We start from the raw sequence: 20,251 nt of genomic DNA on the forward strand, positions 1-20,251 counted from the left end.
GAAAACCTGCTCCAGAGTGCTCAGGACTACAGACTGGGGCAAAGGTTCACCTTCCAACAGGACAACAATCCTACGCACACAGCCAAGACAACACAGGAGTGGCTTCAGGACAAGTTTCTGAATGTCCTTTAGTGGCCCAGACAGAGCCCGGACTTGAACATCTCTGGAGAGGCCTGAGAATAGCTGTGCAGTGACGCTCCCCATCCAACCTGACAGAGCTTGAGGAGACCTGCAGAGAAGAATGGGAGAAACTCCCCAAATACAGGTGTGCCAAGCTTGTAGCATCATACCCAAGAATACTTGAGGCTGCAATTAGTGCCAAAGCTGCTTCAATAAAGTACTGATTAAAAAGTCTCTGAATACTTACGTAAATGTAATTTCAGTGAAATAAGAAAATAAAAACAGTAGCAAATGTCTAAACCTGTTTTTGCTTTGTCATTATGGCATATAATGTGTTGATTAATGAGGGGGAAAAAACTATTTAATCAATGTTCGAGTAAGGCTGTAACATAACAAAATGTGGAAAAGTCAAGGGTCTGAATACTTTCCGAATGCACAAACGATTCACCCTTAAACCCAATTTGAGAACCTTTTGTTCTTCCAATGTCATTTTAGAGAATTTATGTCCAACAGGCCTCACAACGTGTATGGCGTTGTGTGGACAAGCAGTTTGCTGATGTCAACGTTGTGAACAGAGAACCCCAAGGTGGCGGTGGGGTTATGGTATTGGCAGGCATAAGCTATGGACAATGAACACAATTGCATTTTATTGATGGCAATTTGAATGCACAGAGATACGAGATCCAAAGGCCCATTGCCATCACCTCATGTTTCAGCATGATAATGCACGGCCCCATGTTGCAAGAATCTGTACACAATTCCTGGAAGCTGAAAATGTCACAGTTCTTCCATAGCCTTTGTATCCCTCATTTACTCAGGTGTTTCCTTTATTTTGGCAGTTACCTGAACATCTACATATGCTAAATATGAATATTCCACGACAGGGATGGGCACCTCCAGTCCTAGGGGACCTGATTGGTCTCACACTTTTGCCCCCAGCCCCAGCTAACACATCTGACTCCAATAATCAACTAATCATGATCTATAGTTTAGAATGCAATTAGTTTAAATCAGCTGTGTTGTCTAGGGATGGGGAAAAAGTGTAACACCACTTTGGCCACCGAGGACTGGAGTTGCCCATTCCTGTTCTACGAGCTAGTCACCATCACTAATGGTGGAGTCTGACTTCTAAGGTTATTTCCTCTTTTGTCTACTCATCCAAAGCCTAAACAGATAAACATCTTTGAATGCCCCTACTTCCTCCAGTCCCAAGGGATCCATCTCATGTTTCCAAGGCCATAGCTCATCTGCTACATGCTCCTGCATCATGTAACACTGGATGTAGTCCCTTGGGAGGAGAGGTGAAATGGTAACCCGATTCCACCTGACGACACAGGCACAGTGATCGTGCTCCCCTGCTCAGACATTGCATGCATCACCAATGGTTGCGTGCCACGTCATCGACTGTGTCATCAACTGACTGATTGCTATAACATAATGATGTGGTTAGCTGAAACTTAAAATACCTATCCACGCATTGTAAGATCTGGCATGCGTCATCAATGCCTGGGCAGAGGAACGCGCCCAAAGACTGGTACTTTACTAATTATGTTAAACAGACAAATTGTGTTATTGACACAACCAATTTGAATAATTCATGATCTGACACACCACAGTGCTATCACCTTGCAATACAACTACCAGTACCAGACCTTGCTATGACAACTGGACTGGTATCAGATTTCATTTACAATCTCTACTTTCTAGAACTGAATTTCTAACATGATCCGATTGGCTTGTTTCTTTCTCCTTTTAAAATGAATTGAGTTTTACAACTTTATTTTGGTATATGACCTTGACATACTTAAGACCCTAGAAATCAGAATTGCACCTTCCAATTATGCCTTTATATTGAATGAGGGATGATAATAAGACAGGGCTTACTACTTTCACTATAATTAAGCAAGGGGTGTGCACTGTACCATCTAGATGTTGACATATGGTATGGGAATTGTGGAGCTCTCCTCCCAACTCCCGAAGTCAACCTACTGCTCTCTCTGCTAAACGTAATCAATTAAGTGAGCCCATGTCATGCACGCTCCATTGTGTGCTATAGGGTCGCAGGTATCAACTGCAGAACCAATTTAACTTTCCTTCTGAGTGACTCTTGCGTAAACTGAAGACATCAGTAATTTACAGGTGTAACTCACAGGTGGACCAGATTACATTTCTTGCCAGTTTGGAGGGATTGGAATACCCTCCCAAGTTCACAAATCCTAGGGCTTGTGGTGACTTAGATATGAAACTTTAATTCACTGTAGTAACACTACCTTGGTAGAGAACAGCTGTCAAGTGTGAACCGACAGGAATATATATATACAGTACCAGTCAAAAGTTTGGACACACCAACTCCTTCAAGGGGTTTTCTTTATTTTTACAATTTTGTACATTGTAGAATAATAGTAAATACATCAAAACTATTAAATAACACATAAGGAATCATGTAGTAACCAAAAAAGTGTTAAACAAATCAAAACATTTTTTATATTTTTGATTCTTCAAAGTAGTCACCCTTTGCCTTGATGACAGCTTTGCGCACTCTTGGCATTCTCTCAACCAGCTTCACCTGGAATGCTTTTCCAACAGTCTTGAAGGAGTTCCCACATATGATGAGCACTTGTTGGCTGCTCTTCCTTCACTCTGGAGTCCAACTCATCCCAAACCATCTCAATTGGGTTGAGGTCGGGTGATTGTGTAGGCCAGGTCATCTGATGCCACACTCCATCACTCTCCTTCTTGGCCAAATAGCCCTAACACAGTCTGGAGGCATTTTGGGTCATTGTCCTGTTGAAAAACAAATGACAGTCCTACTAAGCGCAAACCAGATGGGATGGCGTATCGCTGCAGAATGCTGTGGTAGCCGTGATTGTTAAGTGTGCCTTGAATTCTAAATCAAACTTCCTCCTCCATGCTTCACGGTGGGAACCATACATGCAGAGATCATCCATTCACCTACTCTGCGTCTCACAAAGATGGTCTCATCAGACCAAAGGACAAATCTCTACCGGTCTATTGCCCATTGCTTGTGTATCTTGGCTCAAGCAAGTCTCTTCTTATTATTGGGGTCCTTTAGTAGTGGTTTCTTTGCAACAATTCGACCATGAAGGCCTGATTCACGCAGTCTCCTCTGAACAGTTAATGTTGAGATGGGTCAGTTACTTGAACTCTGTGAAGCATTTATTTGGGCTGCAATTTCTGAGGCTGGTAACTCTAATGAACTTACCCTTTGCAGCATAGGTAACTCTGGGTCTTCCTTTCCTGTGGTGGTCCTATGAGAGCCAGTTTCATCATAGCGCTTGATGGTTTTTGCGACTGCACTTGAATAAACGTTCAAGGTTTTTATAATGTTTCGTATTGACTGACCTTCATGTCTCAAAGTAATGATGGACTGTTGTTTCGCTTTGCTAATTTGAGCTGTTCTTGCCATAATATGGACTTGGTATACCACCCCTACCTGTATACCACCCCTACCTTGTCACAACACAACTGATTGGCTCAAACGCATTAAGAAGGAAAGAAATTCCTTAAATTCACTTTTAACAAGGCACCTGTTAATTGAAATGCATTCCAGGTGACTACTTCATGGAGCTGGTTGAGAGAATGCCAAGAATGTGCAAAGCTGTCATCAAGGCAAAGGGTGGCTACTTTGAAGAATTTCAAATATAAAATATATTTAGATTTGTTTACACTTTTTTGGGTTACTACAGGATTCCATATGTGGTATTTAGTAGTTTGATGTCTTCACTATTATTCTGCAATGTAGAAAACTAAAAAATAAAGAAAAACCCTTGAATGAGTAGGTGTGTCAAAACTTTAACTGGTACTCTATATACACACACTTCCATTCACCCAGAAGAGTGTATACTCTATAAACACACATTGCTTCCATTCAGCCACAAGAGCATTAGTGAGGTTTGGCACTGATGTTGGGCGATTAGGCCTGGCTCCCAGTCGGCGTTCCAATTTAGCCCAAAGGTGTTTGATGGGGTTGAGGTCAGGGCCCTGTGCAGGCCAGTCAAGTTCTTCCACACCGATTCAACAAACCATTTCTTTATGGACCTTGCTTTGTGCATGGGGTCATTGTCATACTATAACAAGAAAGGGCCTTCCAACAAAGTTGGAAGCACAGAATCGTCTGTAATGTCATTGTATGCTGTAGCGTTAAGATTTTCCTTCAATGGAACTAAGTGAACAGACCATTATTCCTCCTCCACCAAACTGTACATTTGGCACTATGCATTGCGGCAGGTAGAGTTCTCCTGGCATATTTGTCCGTCGGACTGCCAGATGGTGAAGCATGATTCATCACTCCAGTGATGTGATGTGACTATCATTAATGTGATTACTGCTATTTATTTAATAATGACCTACTACGTTTAATTATTACTCGATTAAATTAATCATGTAACAATTAACTCATTAGGAATTTGGGGCACCACAGCAGAAGTTCTTTACCGAGTTACTATCTTCCGACTTAAAATCTAAATATTCATAAATATCTCTTACATCAATAACAGACAATTATTAATTATTACCTCATCAGTCTCATTCTGAATGTCACAATGTCCCTGGATCCGCAAGAACCCTAGCCCTTTTGAACATTCAGTACTTCACAAATTGATTTAATCATTTATTTATTAACTAACTAAATAATAACACAGAATACCATACACACTTACATGAGATAAAAGTCCCTAGTGGACTGACACGATATGACAGCTTGTTACACAATGGAAAGGGGGTGGGGAAAGATAAAGAGTGGGAGAGACAAAGAGAATGGAGTTGTCATGCTTACATACATTTGGAAACTATGCTCGTCGTAATATGAATACTTTGCACATGAACGGCCGCTCATTTGGAAAAGAAATGCAATGTATATATTTACGCATAGATGTCTTTGTCGTCTCTCTGTTGAACTTGATGGTTCTATGGGAAGGGGTTTGATGTAAGTCTCTGGTTGTCCACCTAAGGTCGCAATGACCTTCTTAGTAGGCCTCTTTGTCTTGGAGTGTTCTTAGAATGGATACTTCAGGTGTACCACACGGTGGTGAGAGGAATCAGTTCTTTCCTCCCATCTTTGGTCAATTGCTCTAGACTACTTTACATACCCAGCTGCAGACTGTGAGTGTTTGGTCTAGTCTTCAAATTCTTCACTCATTGGGAGTTTCAGAGGGTCTTACCATTTTCTGGTCTTGTAGTTTTAACCATTTCAATGTGTGGACCACATCCTCACATTCTCTGGATTGTATTTCAAGTCTCAGCGAGTCCTTTTAAGCACTCTGGCCTTGGAGGGCTGTTCCATCATGTGGAAACGAACTCTGACCTCATTAGGGGCGTGACTTTGTTAGTGTGCAACAGACATGAAAAACCATTATCTTATTAGAAGACTAAACTCAAGTTTCTATCTTTTCAAACATAGTTTCAATCATTCTTCATATTGTATTATCATCCTATTGGGTGGAAACTTTAAGGCTAGAATGTGTTTCCTTCCTCAGTTACAGTATTTCCATTATAGTCTTGCTGATAATGTTTACATCACAAAATAGACATTCATTTTCCATATTCCATCCATCATCATTCCCAAAATTTGGATGTTGAAATATATTGTCCAGTGACCGTTGTTTAAGTGTTGGCGGCGAAGTCTCTCTGTGTAACAAAGGGATTTTTTTACTTTTTAATACTGCAGGGCAAGAGAGAGAAAGTTTACAACCGGCATTAAGTCATAAAACCATCCCAACTCCCCACTTCCTCCCTGGTGGGAGAGAGGGGGGGGGGGGTCTGGCTATCTGTCAGCCCTGTGCCGAGCTGATCTGGCGCCTATGATCCTCACCAAGGAAAGAGAGTCATGACTCCAGAGAACGCGTTTCCACTGCTCCAGAGTCCAATGGCGTTGAGCTTTACACCACTCCAGCCGACCGTTGTCATTGTGCATGGTGAACTTAGGCTTGTGTGCGGCTGTTCGGCCATGGAAACCATATACTGAAGCTCCGACGAACTGTTGTTGTGCTGACATTGCTTCCAGAGTCAGTTTGGAACTCGGTAGTGAGTGTTGCAACCGAAGACAGATGACTTTTACGTGCTACGTGCTTCACCACTTGGCGGTCCTATTCTGTGAGCTTGTGTGGCCTACCACTTCGTGGCTGAGCCGTTGTTGCTCCTAGACGTTTCCACTTCACAATAACAGCACTTACAGTTGACCTGGGCAAGATGGCATCCTATGATGGTGCCACGTTGAAAGTCACTGAGCTCTTCAGTAAAGCCATTCAACTGCCAGTGTTTGTCTATGGAGATTGCATGGCGGTGTGCTCGATCTTATACACCTGTAAGTAAAAGGTGTTGCTGAAATAGCCAAATCCACTCATTTGAAGAGGTGTCCACATACTTGTGTGTGTGTGTGTATATATATATATATATATAAACATACACACCATACACATATACATATACATACAGTTGAAGTCGGAAGTTTACATAAACTTAGGTTGGAGTCATTAAAACTCACTTTTCAACCACCACAAATTTCTTGATAAAAAACTATCATTTTGGCAAGTCGGTTAGGACATCTACTTTGTGCATGACACAATACATTTTTCCAACAATTGTTTACAGACAGATTATTTAACTTATAATTCACTGTATCACAATTTCAGTGGGTCAGAAGTTTACATACACTAAGTTGACTGTGCCTTTAAACAGCTTTGAAAATTGCAGAAAATTACATCATGGCTTTAGAAGCTTCTGATAAGCTAATTGACATAATTTGAGTCAATTGGAGGTGTACCTGTGGATGTATTTCAAGGCCTACCTTCAAACTCAGGGCCTCTTTACTTGACATCATGGGAAAATCAAAAGAAATCAAAAGACCTCAGAAAACAAATTGTAGACCTCCACAAGTCTGGTTCATCCTTGGGAGCTATTTCCGAATGCCTGAAAGTACCATGTTCATCTGTACAAACAATAGTACACAAGTATTAACACCATGGGACCATGCAGCCGTCATACCTCTCAGGAAGGAGACGCGTTATGTATCCTAGAGATGAACGCACTTTGGTGCGAAAAGTGCAAATCAATCCCAGAACAACAGCAAAGGACCTTGTGAAGATGCTGGAGAGAACGGATACTAAAGTAACTATATCCACAGTAAAACGTGTCCTATATCGATATAACCTGAAAGGCTGCTCAGCAAGGACGAAGCCACTGCTCCAAAACCGCCATAAAAAGCCAGACTACGGTTTGCAACTGCACATGGGGACAAAGACGTACTTTTTGGAGAAATGTCCTCTGGTCTGATGAAACAAAAATAGAACTGTTTGGCCACAATGTCCATCGTTATTTTTGGTGGAAAAGGGGGACGCTTGCAAGCCAAAGAACACCATCCCAACCATGAAGCACGGGGGTGCAGCATCATGCTGGGTGGGTGCTTTGTTGCAGGAGGGACTGGTCCACTTCACAAAATAGATGGCATCATGAGGAAGGAAAATTATCAACATCTCAAGACATCAGTCAGGAAGTTAAAGCTTGGTCGCAAATGGGTCTTCCAAATGGGCAATGACCCCAAGTATACTTCCAAAGTTGTGGCAAAATAGCTTAAGGACAACAAAGTCAAGGTATTTGTGTGGCCATCATAAAGCTCTGACCTCAAACCTATAGAACATTTGTGGGCAGAACTGAAAAAGTGTGTGCGAGCAAGGAGGCCTACAAGCCTGACTCAGTTACACTAGCTCTGTCAGGAGGAATGGGCCAAAAGTCAACCAACTTATTGTTGGAAGCTTGTGGAAGGCTACCCGAAAAGTTTGACCCAAGTCAAACAATTTAAAGGCAATGCTACCAAATACTAATTGAGTGTATGTAAACTTCTGACCCACTGTGAATGTGATGAAAGAAATGACAGCTGAAATAAATCATTCTCTCTACTAATTATTCTGACATTTCACATTCTTAAAATAAAGGGGTTATCCTAACGGACCCAATATGAGGAATTGTGAAACTGAGTTTAAATGTATTTGGCTAAGGTGTATGTAAACTTTGTGTGTTTGTATATATATATATATATATATATATATACAGTGCCTTGCGAAAGTATTCGGCCCCCTTGAACTTTGCGACCTTTTGCCACATTACAGGCTTCAAACATAAAGATATAAAACTGTATTTTTTTGTGAAGAATCAACAACAAGTGGGACACAATCATGAAGTGGAACGACATTTATTGGATATTTCAAACTTTTTTAAAAATCAAAAACTGAAAAATTGGGCGTGCAAAATTATTCAGCCCCCTTAAGTTAATACTTTGTAGCGCCACCTTTTGCTGCGATTACAGCTGTAAGTCGCTTGGGGTATGTCTCTATCAGTTTTGCACATCGAGAGACTGAAATTTTTTCCCATTCCTCCTTGCAAAACAGCTCGAGCTCAGTGAGGTTGGATGGAGGGCATTTGTGAACAGCAGTTTTCAGTTCTTTCCACAGATTCTCGATTGGATTCAGGTCTGGACTTTGACTTGGCCATTCTAACACCTGGATATGTTTATTTTTGAACCATTCCATTGTAGATTTTGCTTTATGTTTTGGATCATTGTCTTGTTGGAAGACAAATCTCCGTCCCAGTGTCAGGTATTTTGCAGACTCCATCAGGTTTTCTTCCAGACACAATCATAAGTTCATTACAGTTACCAGCCCCAGAAATTGAAGCCCAAATAAATGCTTCACAGACTTCAAGTAACAAACACATCTCAACATCAACTGATCAGAGGAGACTGCGTGAATCAGGCCTTCATGGTCGAATTGTTGCAAAGAGAGCACTATTAAAGGACACCAAGGAAGTGTGATGGTGTGGGGGTGCTTTGCTGATTACACTGTCTGTGATTTATTTAGAAATCAAGGCACACGGAACCAGCATGGCTACCATAGCACTCTGCAGCATTACACCATCCCATCTGGTTTGCGCTTAGTGGGACCATCATTTGTTTTTCAACAGGATAATGACCCAACACACCTCCAGGCTGTGTAAGGGCTATTTGACCAAGACAAAGAGTGATGGAGTGCGGCATCAGATGACCTGGCCTCCACAATCACCCAACCTCAAACCAATTGAGATGTCTTGGGATGAGTTGGACTGCAGAGTGAAGGAAAAGCAGCCAACAAGTGGGAACGTCAAGACTGTTGGAAATGCATTCCAGGTGAAGCTGGTTGAGAGAATGCCAAGCATGCCAAGAATATGCAAAGCTGTCATCAAGGCAAAGGGTGGCTACTTTGAAGAATCTAAAATATATTTTGATTTGTTTAACACTTTTTTTGGTTACTACATGATTCCATATGTGTTATTTCATTGTTTTGATGTCTTCACTATTATTCTACAATGTTGAATAGTAAAATAGTAAAAATAAAGAAGAACTTTTGACTGGTGCTCTACCTAGCTATCTATCTAGCTTAGATCACAGTGCCAATTCCCTGTCGATCAGATAGCAGATATTGGTTGTCTTCTAATACATATTGCAGGTGAAGTCACCAATCGATATACTGTCCAATCAAACAAGATGTAACCGAAACAACTTAAAACTTAGTTGTGGTATTGGAAAATGACTGGCACATGGGTAATGACTTCAGACAACCATTCTGGTGATGTCAACAACATGAGTGATATGATATGCACTGACCCAGCATATTTACACACAATCAAAGTGAGATGTTGATGCAGATATTTAGGCTATCCATCCCTATTGCTCCGGTCTGGGTGTGATTAAAGGTTTGTGTATGTGTGTGTATTTGTTTTTGGCAGGGAGACAGATATTCCAGCCTGGGCCCCCTTACTCTACCAGCTGCAGCTCCTGGACATCAGAGAGAAGCCCGACCCTCTGATTCTCCCCATTTCGGACCGTATGCGCATCGGAAACCAGAAACGAGAGCGTGGGAACTTCCACTTCCAGAGGGAGGAGTACAGCATGGCTGCCAGGGCCTACTGGATGGCTCTTGATGTCCTTACTACACATACTAGAGGTAATCCTTTCTTTCAACACGTGTGTCATGGTACTCACGCACAGGGGCACGTGCCCACTCAGATTTGTCTTGTTAATAAATAAATAAATACACTTTTTTTCTGTAATACTACTAGCCATCTACAGATGTAGGATCTTAATTTGAGCCAGTTTGCTAAATCAAGAAAATAATCCTGTGGGAATATGAAATGTGAATTATTATATGGATTATAATGAATGGACATTTTTGTAGGGTTTGATACATTTTTCGTAAGGGAAAATCAAATGTAATTTCAAATTGGAAATTAAAAACTTCAGAATACTTTTTAAAACTCATATACACTACACATTTTAAAATGTCATGCATTGAAAGAAGGTTCTCCTGCAACAGGGTGATCAGATGAAGTTCCTACATCTGTAGCAATTTTATGATGTTGGCTTTAGCTAGCCGAGATAGGTTTCCAATCCCTCAACCTCATAACTAGCTACCAAAAAGACATTTCAGGATATCAATCAAGTTAGTTATCTTAGCTGGCATGACTGCTGGCAAGGTTGGTAGACTTTAGAAAAGCAAACAATTACTAAATGTACTGAATAAGACTCATATTTTTTTTACAGATGCAGAGAAGCATATCTTTTAAATTTGTTAAAATATACCAATTTTAGTATATAATTAAGCATAATGATTATGCCTTTAGATTGCAGGAAAAAGCTATTTCAGGTGTTTGAAAAATTATAAATTCTGCAACTTCCGTCCCACCCCCAGCCTTCCTCACATACTTTGTGCCCCCTCAGATTTTCGGGTCGCCCGACGCCCTGCGCACAGCTTTTAGTTAACTAGCACACTTCAGAAAAATACAGTGTCCACATTTCCAGCAGCCAATTGCCTGATAGTCTCTTCATGGCTTACTGGTCATCCATCTCAGAACTAATCATGCTATCATAATGAGGAGCATATCCAGCAGAGGTCACTGTCATGAGAAATGTTACTGTTGATTCTTAATCAAACCTAATAAACGTTCATGTTAATTCAAGGTCCTTAATAATGTTCATTGCTGGAAAGGCAGGGTGGACCCAAGAGAGACATTTGACAGAAATTAGTCAGTGAGGAGAAGAGCGTGGGCTGCATCTAAATGTATCAATGATGATAGGCCAATGGCTACATTTTACTCAGCACTTAACAAGAAATGAATATATTCAATGCAAAAAGACTGCGAATTTTGCAGGTTAGCATTTTTCATCCTGAATCTTGTTCTGGAGGCAGCTCTGCAGATTGTGGCTGCGCCAGCAAATGACCAAAGTCATAAAATCCTATTTTAAATCTAACCCTAACCTTAACCACACTGATAACCCTAACCACACTGATAACCCTAACCTTAAATTAAGACCAAAAAAGCACATTTTTGTTTTCATACATTTTTACAATATAGCCAATTTCGACTTTGCAGCTGGCCCATCTAGCTGAAATCACTCATTCTGCCTCCAGGGCAAGATTCATGACAATGCTTGAAGTTATCAAATGTGGTAATGCAACAGAATATTTAATACATGGTGAAAAAACTCCATCATTGAATATCTGCATTAGAATTATCACTGAATATCCCAACAGATATAGGTTTCTCTCCCCCCTGTATGTGTAGAACAAATATATATAAATAGAACTTGCATCAAAACACTGATTTACATCTCTCGTGATCATTCACACTTAAATACACAATGGCAATGCACCAAACTTTGGATTATGATGACTTCTTCCTGGATTTTAGTGAGATGAATTAACTTTACCGTCTCTATAATATACTGTAAATCCTTGAATAACTGCTCCTTCCTCCCAATCTAATCTTAACATAGCTCTGCTAAAAACAGTCCCTCACAGATCTTAGACTAAAAACTCTCACTTCAGCTGTAACAGAGAGACTTCCAAACTCACAGGAGTGTCAAAGTCAGCGCGTCCATAATGGCGCTAACAATGGATTTTTACTGAGGCAAACAAACACACAGATGTCCTTACAGTACATCAAATACCCAAAGCCTCTCCTCCCTTTAGTTCCTGTGAGTATATAATTCTCCCTAACACCCAAAGACTGGGGCTCCAAGGACATATACATGACAATAGCCCAGGTGTGAGGCTTTGTGGCCTGTGTGCCCCCCCCCCCCCGCCCGTAGATGGTAGTAGTGATGTGCTGTTGGAGGGGGAGGAGGAGGAGGTGCAGGACTACCGGGTGAAGTGTCTGAACAACCTGGCAGCAGCTCAGCTGAAATTGGAGCAGTACGATGACGCACTACACACCAGCCGGGATGTTCTGTCCCTTGATCCACAAAACGTCAAAGCCCTCTTCAGGACAGGAAAGGTGAGGGACACACTGTAACATTACCTGTCCTTCACAAGTCTACGGTGCCTGGGTGGAAGGGGAATTCTATTCTAAAACCATATTCAGACATTTTAGATGGGTGTAAAGATGTACTGCCATTCAACATGTACTACTGAAACATGTACAGTATACAGCTGAAGGATGATTGTTGATTTAGCTGTTCAGATATATTGCAATCTATTTGCAGCTTCTGTCAGACAAGAGCGAGTACCAGGAGGCCATGGAGATACTGAAGAAGGCCCTGAAACTGGAGCCATCCACTAAGGTGAGATAGCCTATTTAAATGAGGTTCTCAACACCTCCACCTCTCCCTCGCCTCTAGACTGCTAGCGAAATCCACCCCCCACAAACAGATAAAGGGTCAATGTCACTACAGGTCCCTGAAATCATTGGCCAATCATATGACACTAGGCCAGAGATTCATGATTTTATTTCAATAATATTTTGTAAAACTGCACGCAATACTCAACAAGTTCTTAAACCATGTCTAGAGTAATGTGACTCACAGTTCACAATAAGTTTACAGAGTTATGTACTATTGCCCAATACTGCCAATATTGAAGTAATGCCAAAAATGAACAACCTTATGGCATGGGTTTGTGTTGTATTTTACAGCACTTAGTGTTGGATTTGCACAATATAGTTCAGAAAAGCAAAGTCAGCCAAAGGTATTAGAGCCTAACACTTTGCAGATATCATTGTGTGGTGTTACTTCCACAGCCCCAGTGAAGACCTGTTCTGTCTTGCTCCTAGTGCTGTCTGCTAAACTCTCTACTCAGCCACAAAAGATTTAAGACCCTGATGTCACACATTGAGTGATAAAGAAAATCAACATTTTTATTAATTTAACATGTTTTATTACTTCAGTTAGTTCCAACTCATTATGCTAAACAACTCCAATGCTACCAAAATACAAAGTGTGAATAACAACATTTAGAAACGTTTGCCCTTGTGGGTAGACTTCAGAATATTGTGTGTTTAAAAAGTTTTTTTAACCCATGCTCTGAATGTGTTTTTCTGTGGCCTCAGCCCCACTTGGCCTGACCTGCAGTGTGCACTGCTGTCATGGTGAGACAGTCTTGTCTAGACAAAACTAAAATATCTGCTGCTTTGGTAATTACACCCTTGTCTTGATGGAGAATAAAGAAATCAGATCTCTAAAGGGAAAGATTAAGGTGTGTGGGTAAGGCATTGAAAAACAGAAACATGATTCTGAATCAGAATTCTATAGAAAAGCCATTTTGGGCTATAGGTTAGACCAATAACCAAGGGTTGGAACCAGTTCAGGGAACAGAACGGAACCGAAATCCGGAAAATACCAATTTTTCAAGGAAAAGAAACAAAAGTGATCCATACCAGTATTTTAAAAGCATGGGAACCAGTTAATAATGTTATTTTATGTTCCAGGCAAATCTTTGCCAGTGTGTGTGTTCAGCCTAGCTTCCTGTATTCCCAGTCATGTGAAATCCATAGAGTTGGGCCTATTGAATTTATTTCAATTAACTGATTTCCTTATATGAACAGTAATGCAGTAAAATCTTTGAAAATATTGCATTTATATTTTTATTCAGGGTAGTTAGAGAATAATAGATTAACTTTGTCAATGATAGTTAAGGATACTACAGGCCTATTTATCACGTTTCACATTGAATTTTTTAACTACAAAAAAAAGGTAAGAGGTGTGTTGTTAGCTAGCTCAAAGGACATTCAAAGTTTCTCCATAGAAGCTGCTCCTGCTATGTATAATTCTGTGGACCTAGCTATTAAAGCGCGCCAGATTGTATGTCGTCCTAAAACCCGGAAATAAATTACCTCTGGTTCGTTCAGCCATCCCTATGGAAAGAATGAAAGGGGAAAGAATAGGGTTTTGGAATAAACACCGAAAATAAAGTTAACAGGCTTAGGAGATCCTTTACGTTTTGTTTCATGAGATAATAGCAATCAGTTAACATGGCCTTTATTAATTATGAAGCCTTTCCATTTATGTTTTATTATTACATAAATTCTTCAAAATCCTCAAAAAGTGAGTAAACTGATGAAGAGTATCTAGAACATAACGTATAAGATCTCCTAAACGTGTGTTTACCACATACCTAATTTTCCCTATAGGCTTTGTGCAACAAACCATGGTAGAGTTGGTGCCGACAAAAATACGCCCTTACATTCAGATAATGCATAATCATAACAATTTGCCCAGCGCTTCAAGCCTACCCCTCAACCCTTTCTCGGGTAATAGCTAGAGGGGATCCGGATTTATTTTGTATTTTATTTTGCATTTTAGCTAACCCCTCACCCTTTTCCTAACCTGCTGCATAAATTCTCCTAACCTGCTACGAAAAGTCCAATCTGACGTTAATTTGACAAAAACTGGATCCCTTCTAGCTAAAAACCCCTCTCGCTCTCTACCCACCCGACAAATTGCAATCGCATTTTACGCCATAGGCTACACTTGTCTGTCCATCAAGCATGTGAACAACTGGTTTGCCTGCTCTATCCGCATTGATTGGTGAAGTAATTTAATGAGCTAAATTAAGAAGAAAAAAACGGTTGATTTCACAGGTTAAAAAAGGAACAGAAATTAACGATATAACCGGTGCCTTTTAATTGTTTTCCGGTTCACAACTTTATTTGGCTGGTCGGAACAGTGGAATGGAACGGGAAAAAAGTGATGGTTCTGTTCGGAATTAAACGATTGGGAAATAATTTCGGTTTCAACCCCTGCAAATAACAGTTCGTGTTCAGGTTACACATCCCCCCATTAGGTTACCAAGAACCTATAAGGGTCAAAATGCAAAGAAATGCGAAACAAAGTAGGCTACAAAAAACAAGACAACTTTGGCTATGAGAGCTTAACAGAAAACTGGTTAATATTTGTTGTGTAATATTTGTTGAAAATACTTGTTATGCATGAAAGATAAACAAAATTTGATTATCAACGGGATCTGATTCAATTATAAAGTCCAACTATGGCTTGAGCCTGAGATTGAGGCATTTAATATGATCAATGCTGCCATCTACTGGACAACTTCTAAACTACAACCTCATACTCATTGACAATCCACTCCGCCCTCTTTCCTGCTAAAATACTAAACCTAGACTACCTTACTGCTGACATAATAAATTGTATAAGACTTTGTATAAGGTTATTAGGATAAGTTGTAACTTGTTTCTCCTACCAGAGTGCCAAATCTAGGACCAAAAAGCTCCTTAACAGCTTCTACCCAAAAGCCACAAGACTGCTGAACAACTAAACGAATCAAATGGCCACACAGGACTATTTACATTGACCCCCCTCGCTTTGTTTTTACACTACTTATTTCTACTCGCTGTTTATTTTCTATGCATAGACACTTTGCAAATGACCTCGAATAACCTGTACCCCCGCACATTGACTCGGTACCGGTGCCCCCTGTATATAGCCTTGTTATTGTTATGTACATTTCTTGTTACTTTTTGATTGGTTAGATGTTTTACCTTAGTTTATTTAGTAAATATTTTATGAACTCTATTTCTTTCACGGTAAGGTCTATACCTTTTGTATTCGGCGCATGTGACAAATACAATTTGATTTGATCCCCAGGCCATCCATGTTGAGTTGTCCAAGCTAGTGAAAAGGCAATCAGGAGGCAAAGATACCCAGAAGTGGCAAGCCAAACCTGCCCAGCTCCTCGGAGACAATATTGCCCCATTTCTGACTCCTTCTAAAAAGAAGCCACCTGTAAGCCACAACTTTCCCTGTGTGAAATGTTTTGGTTTCATTCAGTTCACGAGAAAAAAAAACATTTGACTGTTTGTTGACATTGCGTCACTTGGTGTTTCAGGGAATTTCATGGACGTTCCTGCTTGGTGCTCTGGTGGTGGCCTTGGGCAGTTTAGTGACGTCAGTGGTTCTCACTGCAAGAAACTGACATCCTCTACAAAGGAACTGTCCTCTACACAAGTCCAGCTCATGAATACTAAACTGAGTTGTCTACTGTGAATAAAATAAAGATTGCACTGAACAATAAAATACCTGTATCAATGTTCACTGACATGCTGTAGCAGCACTGACATTTGCACCCCAGATTGTGTTTGAATGTAACAGAGTAAACTAATGGCACTTTTATTTTTTTGAACAATGAACACAAAATAGCTTTGTGTTGTAATCGTTTAGTACAGTTATTAGCTGATAAATGTCACCAATTCCATAGAAAAATGCCCAAATTCCAAAACTAATTCTGGAGTAGTCACATGGTCAATGTTCCTCCACAAAAGATTGAAGAGAGCAGTATTCTCGTGTTACAGCTTTTAAATGTATTGTATGGGGTTTCTGCAATAACAGGTTGCGTCCAAATGAATAATCTATGTCAATGGAAAATCTAATAAAAACAATTGTAGGCCTACTGTCCGTTGATACAGAAACAACATCAATAAAGCTGCACTGTCATAGCTATGTTCCAGTCAATGTGGTAAATTCAATTGATTGCACATTATTTGGAAAGGCACACACCTGTCTATATAAGGTCCCACCGTCGACTGTGCATGTCAGAGCAAAAACCAAGCCATGAGGTTGGAATTGTTCGTAGAGCTCCGGGACAGGACTGTGTCGAGCCACAGCTCTGGGGAAGGGTACAAAAAAAACCCACAGTGGCCTCCATCATTCTTAAATGGAAGAAGTTTTAAACCACCAAGAATCTTTCTAGAGCTGGCTGCCCGACCAAACAGTGGTGAAGGGCCTTGGTCAGGGAGGTGACCAAGAACCCGATGGTCACTATGACAGCGGTCCAGAGTTATTGGAGCTCTGTCATAGATCCTGTATTGAGATCAAATGTTTTATCGATGAGAAAATCCATCTCCTTCCATCTTCTCCCTCTGCCGGCCACTTTGGCTTCCTCTCACTACCATATTTGGGCGGATGGATGCTTCACATTTATACATCTGGTGAAATATCTGTCTGTAGCTTTACTGTTGGAGGAGTACCAAAATGACTGTGCGACCTTCAATATAGCGTCCCCTGTCAGTCCTCCAGGGTTTATACACATCATTGAATAATGCCCACTAAATTTTCATGAAGTCTAATATTAATAAATATCTTTTATTTTTTTGTACATTTGTATCTAAAATCTTAATTAAGAAAAATCACATTCCAGTTGCAAATACCCTTTAATATCTATCATAACATATTTGTAGTCAATTACTAAAAATGTATAGAATCACTGAGAAATACAAATACAAACATAATTTGAAGCTATATAGTTATTTTACAGTTGAGTGGCCTGCCAACCACCATAACATAATCTCTTTGGTTATTTTTTGTTAAAGAATCTAGTATATTTATGATATTTCATAATCTTCAAAAGCCACTGGGGAATTCAAATCAATGATACAATTTTGCATTTTTAGGTTTCATAGTACTTTTATTGATTATCACGGTATGAGTCATAATAACCATAACACCTAGTGGTCAAACAAGGAAATTGTTATTTTCCACCATAAATTCTTCCCATAGGGGATTTTAGAAACACTTAAAATAAGGTCTGTGTTTGAAGGTGTAGGCTTACCCTGGCGTGATGTTTTGATAATCGTGTAAATCTCTCTAGGACAAGGTGACTTTAATCAATATATTCGCCTGCAATTCCACTCCAAAAAATGAAATGCTAATTAGCTGCTAATGTGGTTGTCATAAACAACTACACATTCCATGATGATCTGGATGAGACTGCCGAATCGAGTCAGAAGTAAGAATATCTGGATTCATTATTTTTATTTAACCTTTTTTTTATTATCTAATGTTAGCTAAATTTCGTAATGAATACATTGGCGACATTTCTTTAATGGACAATTATGTGAACTGTCTTGTGCAAGTTTTAAATTGACAATACCTGCTAGCAAAGTTAGCAGCTAGTTGACGTGGTGTCTATTTTCATGCTAATTAGCATTTTCGAATCTGAGAGTAGAGTTGAATATGTTGATTAAAGTCATCTTGTCTAAGATATATTTACATTGTTATGAAAACAAATGGTGTGGAAAAGATTGGAACCATTTCCCCACTGTGGGGCTCTATTGCCGCGTCAAAACAACTGGTAACTCAGAAATTTCCGACCTCAGCGTGTTCAAAACAACTGGGAACTCGGAAAAAACGAGCTTCAACTGGAAAACAATATATTTGAACGGTCTTCCAATGCGGGAACTCTGGCCTCTTTCTAGAGCTCCTACTTTCTGACCTGAAGATCACCGACGTCATCATTTGTTCCTGTATTTTCCGAGTTCCAGTTGTTTTGAATGCGGCATAAAGTACTGATATTATGCAGACGTCAACTTCAAGAATACCGCTACTCTCGCGATGTCTCGTATTAAAGCGTTCAGTCGCAGTAACGTAAATCGAATATTGTCGGTGCACAGCTGGCAGGCTTGGCAGCCTTCTCCACACCGTTTACCTAGAAACAACAACATGACAAGTGAGTATATTGCTATATTTTATTTACTAGCTACTAAGCTAAAGTTGTGTTCGTTGGTAGCTTAGCTAGCTACGTATCGCGCTTTGCTGTTTTAAAGAAATAAAATCAGAGACAATCAACGCTAGGTAGCTAACGTTAGCGATCTATGTTTGAACTAGATAAGTGGAAAAAAAAACAAGTTAATATAGCTAACTAGAAAGTATAGTGTAACATTGTTTTCTGTTACCATACACATGTTTTAGTGCCATGAAATGTATCATTTTTCATTATTAACTGGTAAGAAGGATCTGATTTGTATTTAACGTAACGTTAGCAAGTTAGCGAGCTAACTGTCTAGGCCCGTGAAGTGCCACGCACAATAACAAACCAGGCTAAGCAATTGCCTAGCCTTATGCGTACGTACATTTATCGATCAAACAGTTATTTTCGTCTTCTCCATTCGTTAACTGTTTTATCTAGCCAGTTACGTTACCAAACGATCAATACAGGGTTGTAGATGGCCCCTAGCTAATGATGCTTGGTTTTTAATTTATTATTTAAAATGTAAGACATAAGCAATGACTCTGCAACTGTACTCTCCTCACCTGGGTCTTTCAAATCGATTTCTTTGCAGGGGGGAATCAGCGTGACCTTGCTCGTGCTAGAAATGCCAAAAAACAAGGGAATGACAAGGGAAAGAAGGCTGATGATGGCATGTCTGCAGCTGCGAGGAAGCTGAGGTAAGTCACTAATATTGGCTTTTAGGAAGTTCTCCTGGTATACAGGTGAGAATCTTTCACTGAAACCAGGACACGTTTTTAACATGCATTTCGTTTTTATTTAACTGTTTTTATTTGGTTTAACAATTTGTTTTGTCTGTCTTCTTTAGGGATGCAGAGATAATGCAACAGAAGCAGAAAAAAGCCAATGACCCTAAGCCGGCCGACGAGAAAGCCAAATAGCAGGATACAAAGCCCAATCACAACTATTCTCAGATACCCAGATGTTACCCATTATTGAAAGATGACCAGGTCTTGCTTTTGTCCCATAATCTGGGGTTTAGAACCAGTTTGTAATATTTTGTGGTGGTGGTACAGTATAGTTTGGGAAATGAATAAGGACTAATGCGTATGCCTATTCCAATACACAGGTCGAATGTTAATCAGTATTTACAATGTAAAGAGCAGGAATTTCAAACTCCACTACTTGGAATTACAAAAAAGCTTGTATTTTTGTATTTCCTCATCTAGATTGTTACACAACTAGTGGTTTATGGTTTCTATACCATGTTTATTGCTTTTATATTGAGGATGAACATATGCAGTGCTGTAAGATTAATCAAATAAACTAATGAAAGATTCAATCTGGGGAAT

General features: G+C 39.9%; 2 protein-coding genes across 2 annotated transcripts in view; both read left to right on the plus strand.

The window, feature by feature from the left end:
- The window catches only part of LOC135524364 (peptidyl-prolyl cis-trans isomerase FKBP8-like), a 63,511-nt gene extending 47,040 nt beyond the window's left edge, over nucleotides 1-16,471 (plus strand). The window contains exons 6-10 of the mRNA XM_064951830.1: nucleotides 9,895-10,112; nucleotides 12,257-12,441; nucleotides 12,650-12,727; nucleotides 16,043-16,180; nucleotides 16,284-16,471. Of these exons, the coding sequence (XP_064807902.1) occupies nucleotides 9,895-10,112; nucleotides 12,257-12,441; nucleotides 12,650-12,727; nucleotides 16,043-16,180; nucleotides 16,284-16,370 (706 nt within the window). The 3' untranslated portion in view covers nucleotides 16,371-16,471. The remainder of the gene's footprint in view (nucleotides 1-9,894; nucleotides 10,113-12,256; nucleotides 12,442-12,649; nucleotides 12,728-16,042; nucleotides 16,181-16,283) is intronic.
- Nucleotides 16,472-18,769: 2,298 nt separating this feature from the next.
- On the plus strand, nucleotides 18,770-20,241 carry LOC135524369 (small EDRK-rich factor 2-like). Its single transcript, XM_064951840.1, has 3 exons — nucleotides 18,770-18,899; nucleotides 19,513-19,618; nucleotides 19,768-20,241. The coding sequence occupies exons 1-3, from the start codon at nucleotides 18,785-18,787 to the stop codon at nucleotides 19,838-19,840; spliced, it is 294 nt and encodes a 97-aa protein (XP_064807912.1). The 5' UTR covers nucleotides 18,770-18,784; the 3' UTR covers nucleotides 19,841-20,241.
- Nucleotides 20,242-20,251: the final 10 nt, after the last annotated feature.

The sequence above is a fragment of the Oncorhynchus masou genome, chromosome 31, assembly GCF_036934945.1.
Source record: "Oncorhynchus masou masou isolate Uvic2021 chromosome 31, UVic_Omas_1.1, whole genome shotgun sequence".
NCBI classification, from domain to species: Eukaryota; Metazoa; Chordata; class Actinopteri; order Salmoniformes; family Salmonidae; genus Oncorhynchus; species Oncorhynchus masou.

Bases quoted from the DNA above. Each gene is read 5' to 3' on its own strand.
- LOC135524369 (XM_064951840.1), top strand. From the start codon at position 18,785: ATGTCTCGTATTAAAGCGTTCAGTCGCAGTAACGTAAATCGAATATTG. The intron at 18,900-19,512 runs GTGAGTATATTG...ATTTCTTTGCAG, and splicing joins TAGAAACAACAACATGACAA to GGGGGAATCAGCGTGACCTT. The intron at 19,619-19,767 runs GTAAGTCACTAA...TGTCTTCTTTAG, and splicing joins GCAGCTGCGAGGAAGCTGAG to GGATGCAGAGATAATGCAAC.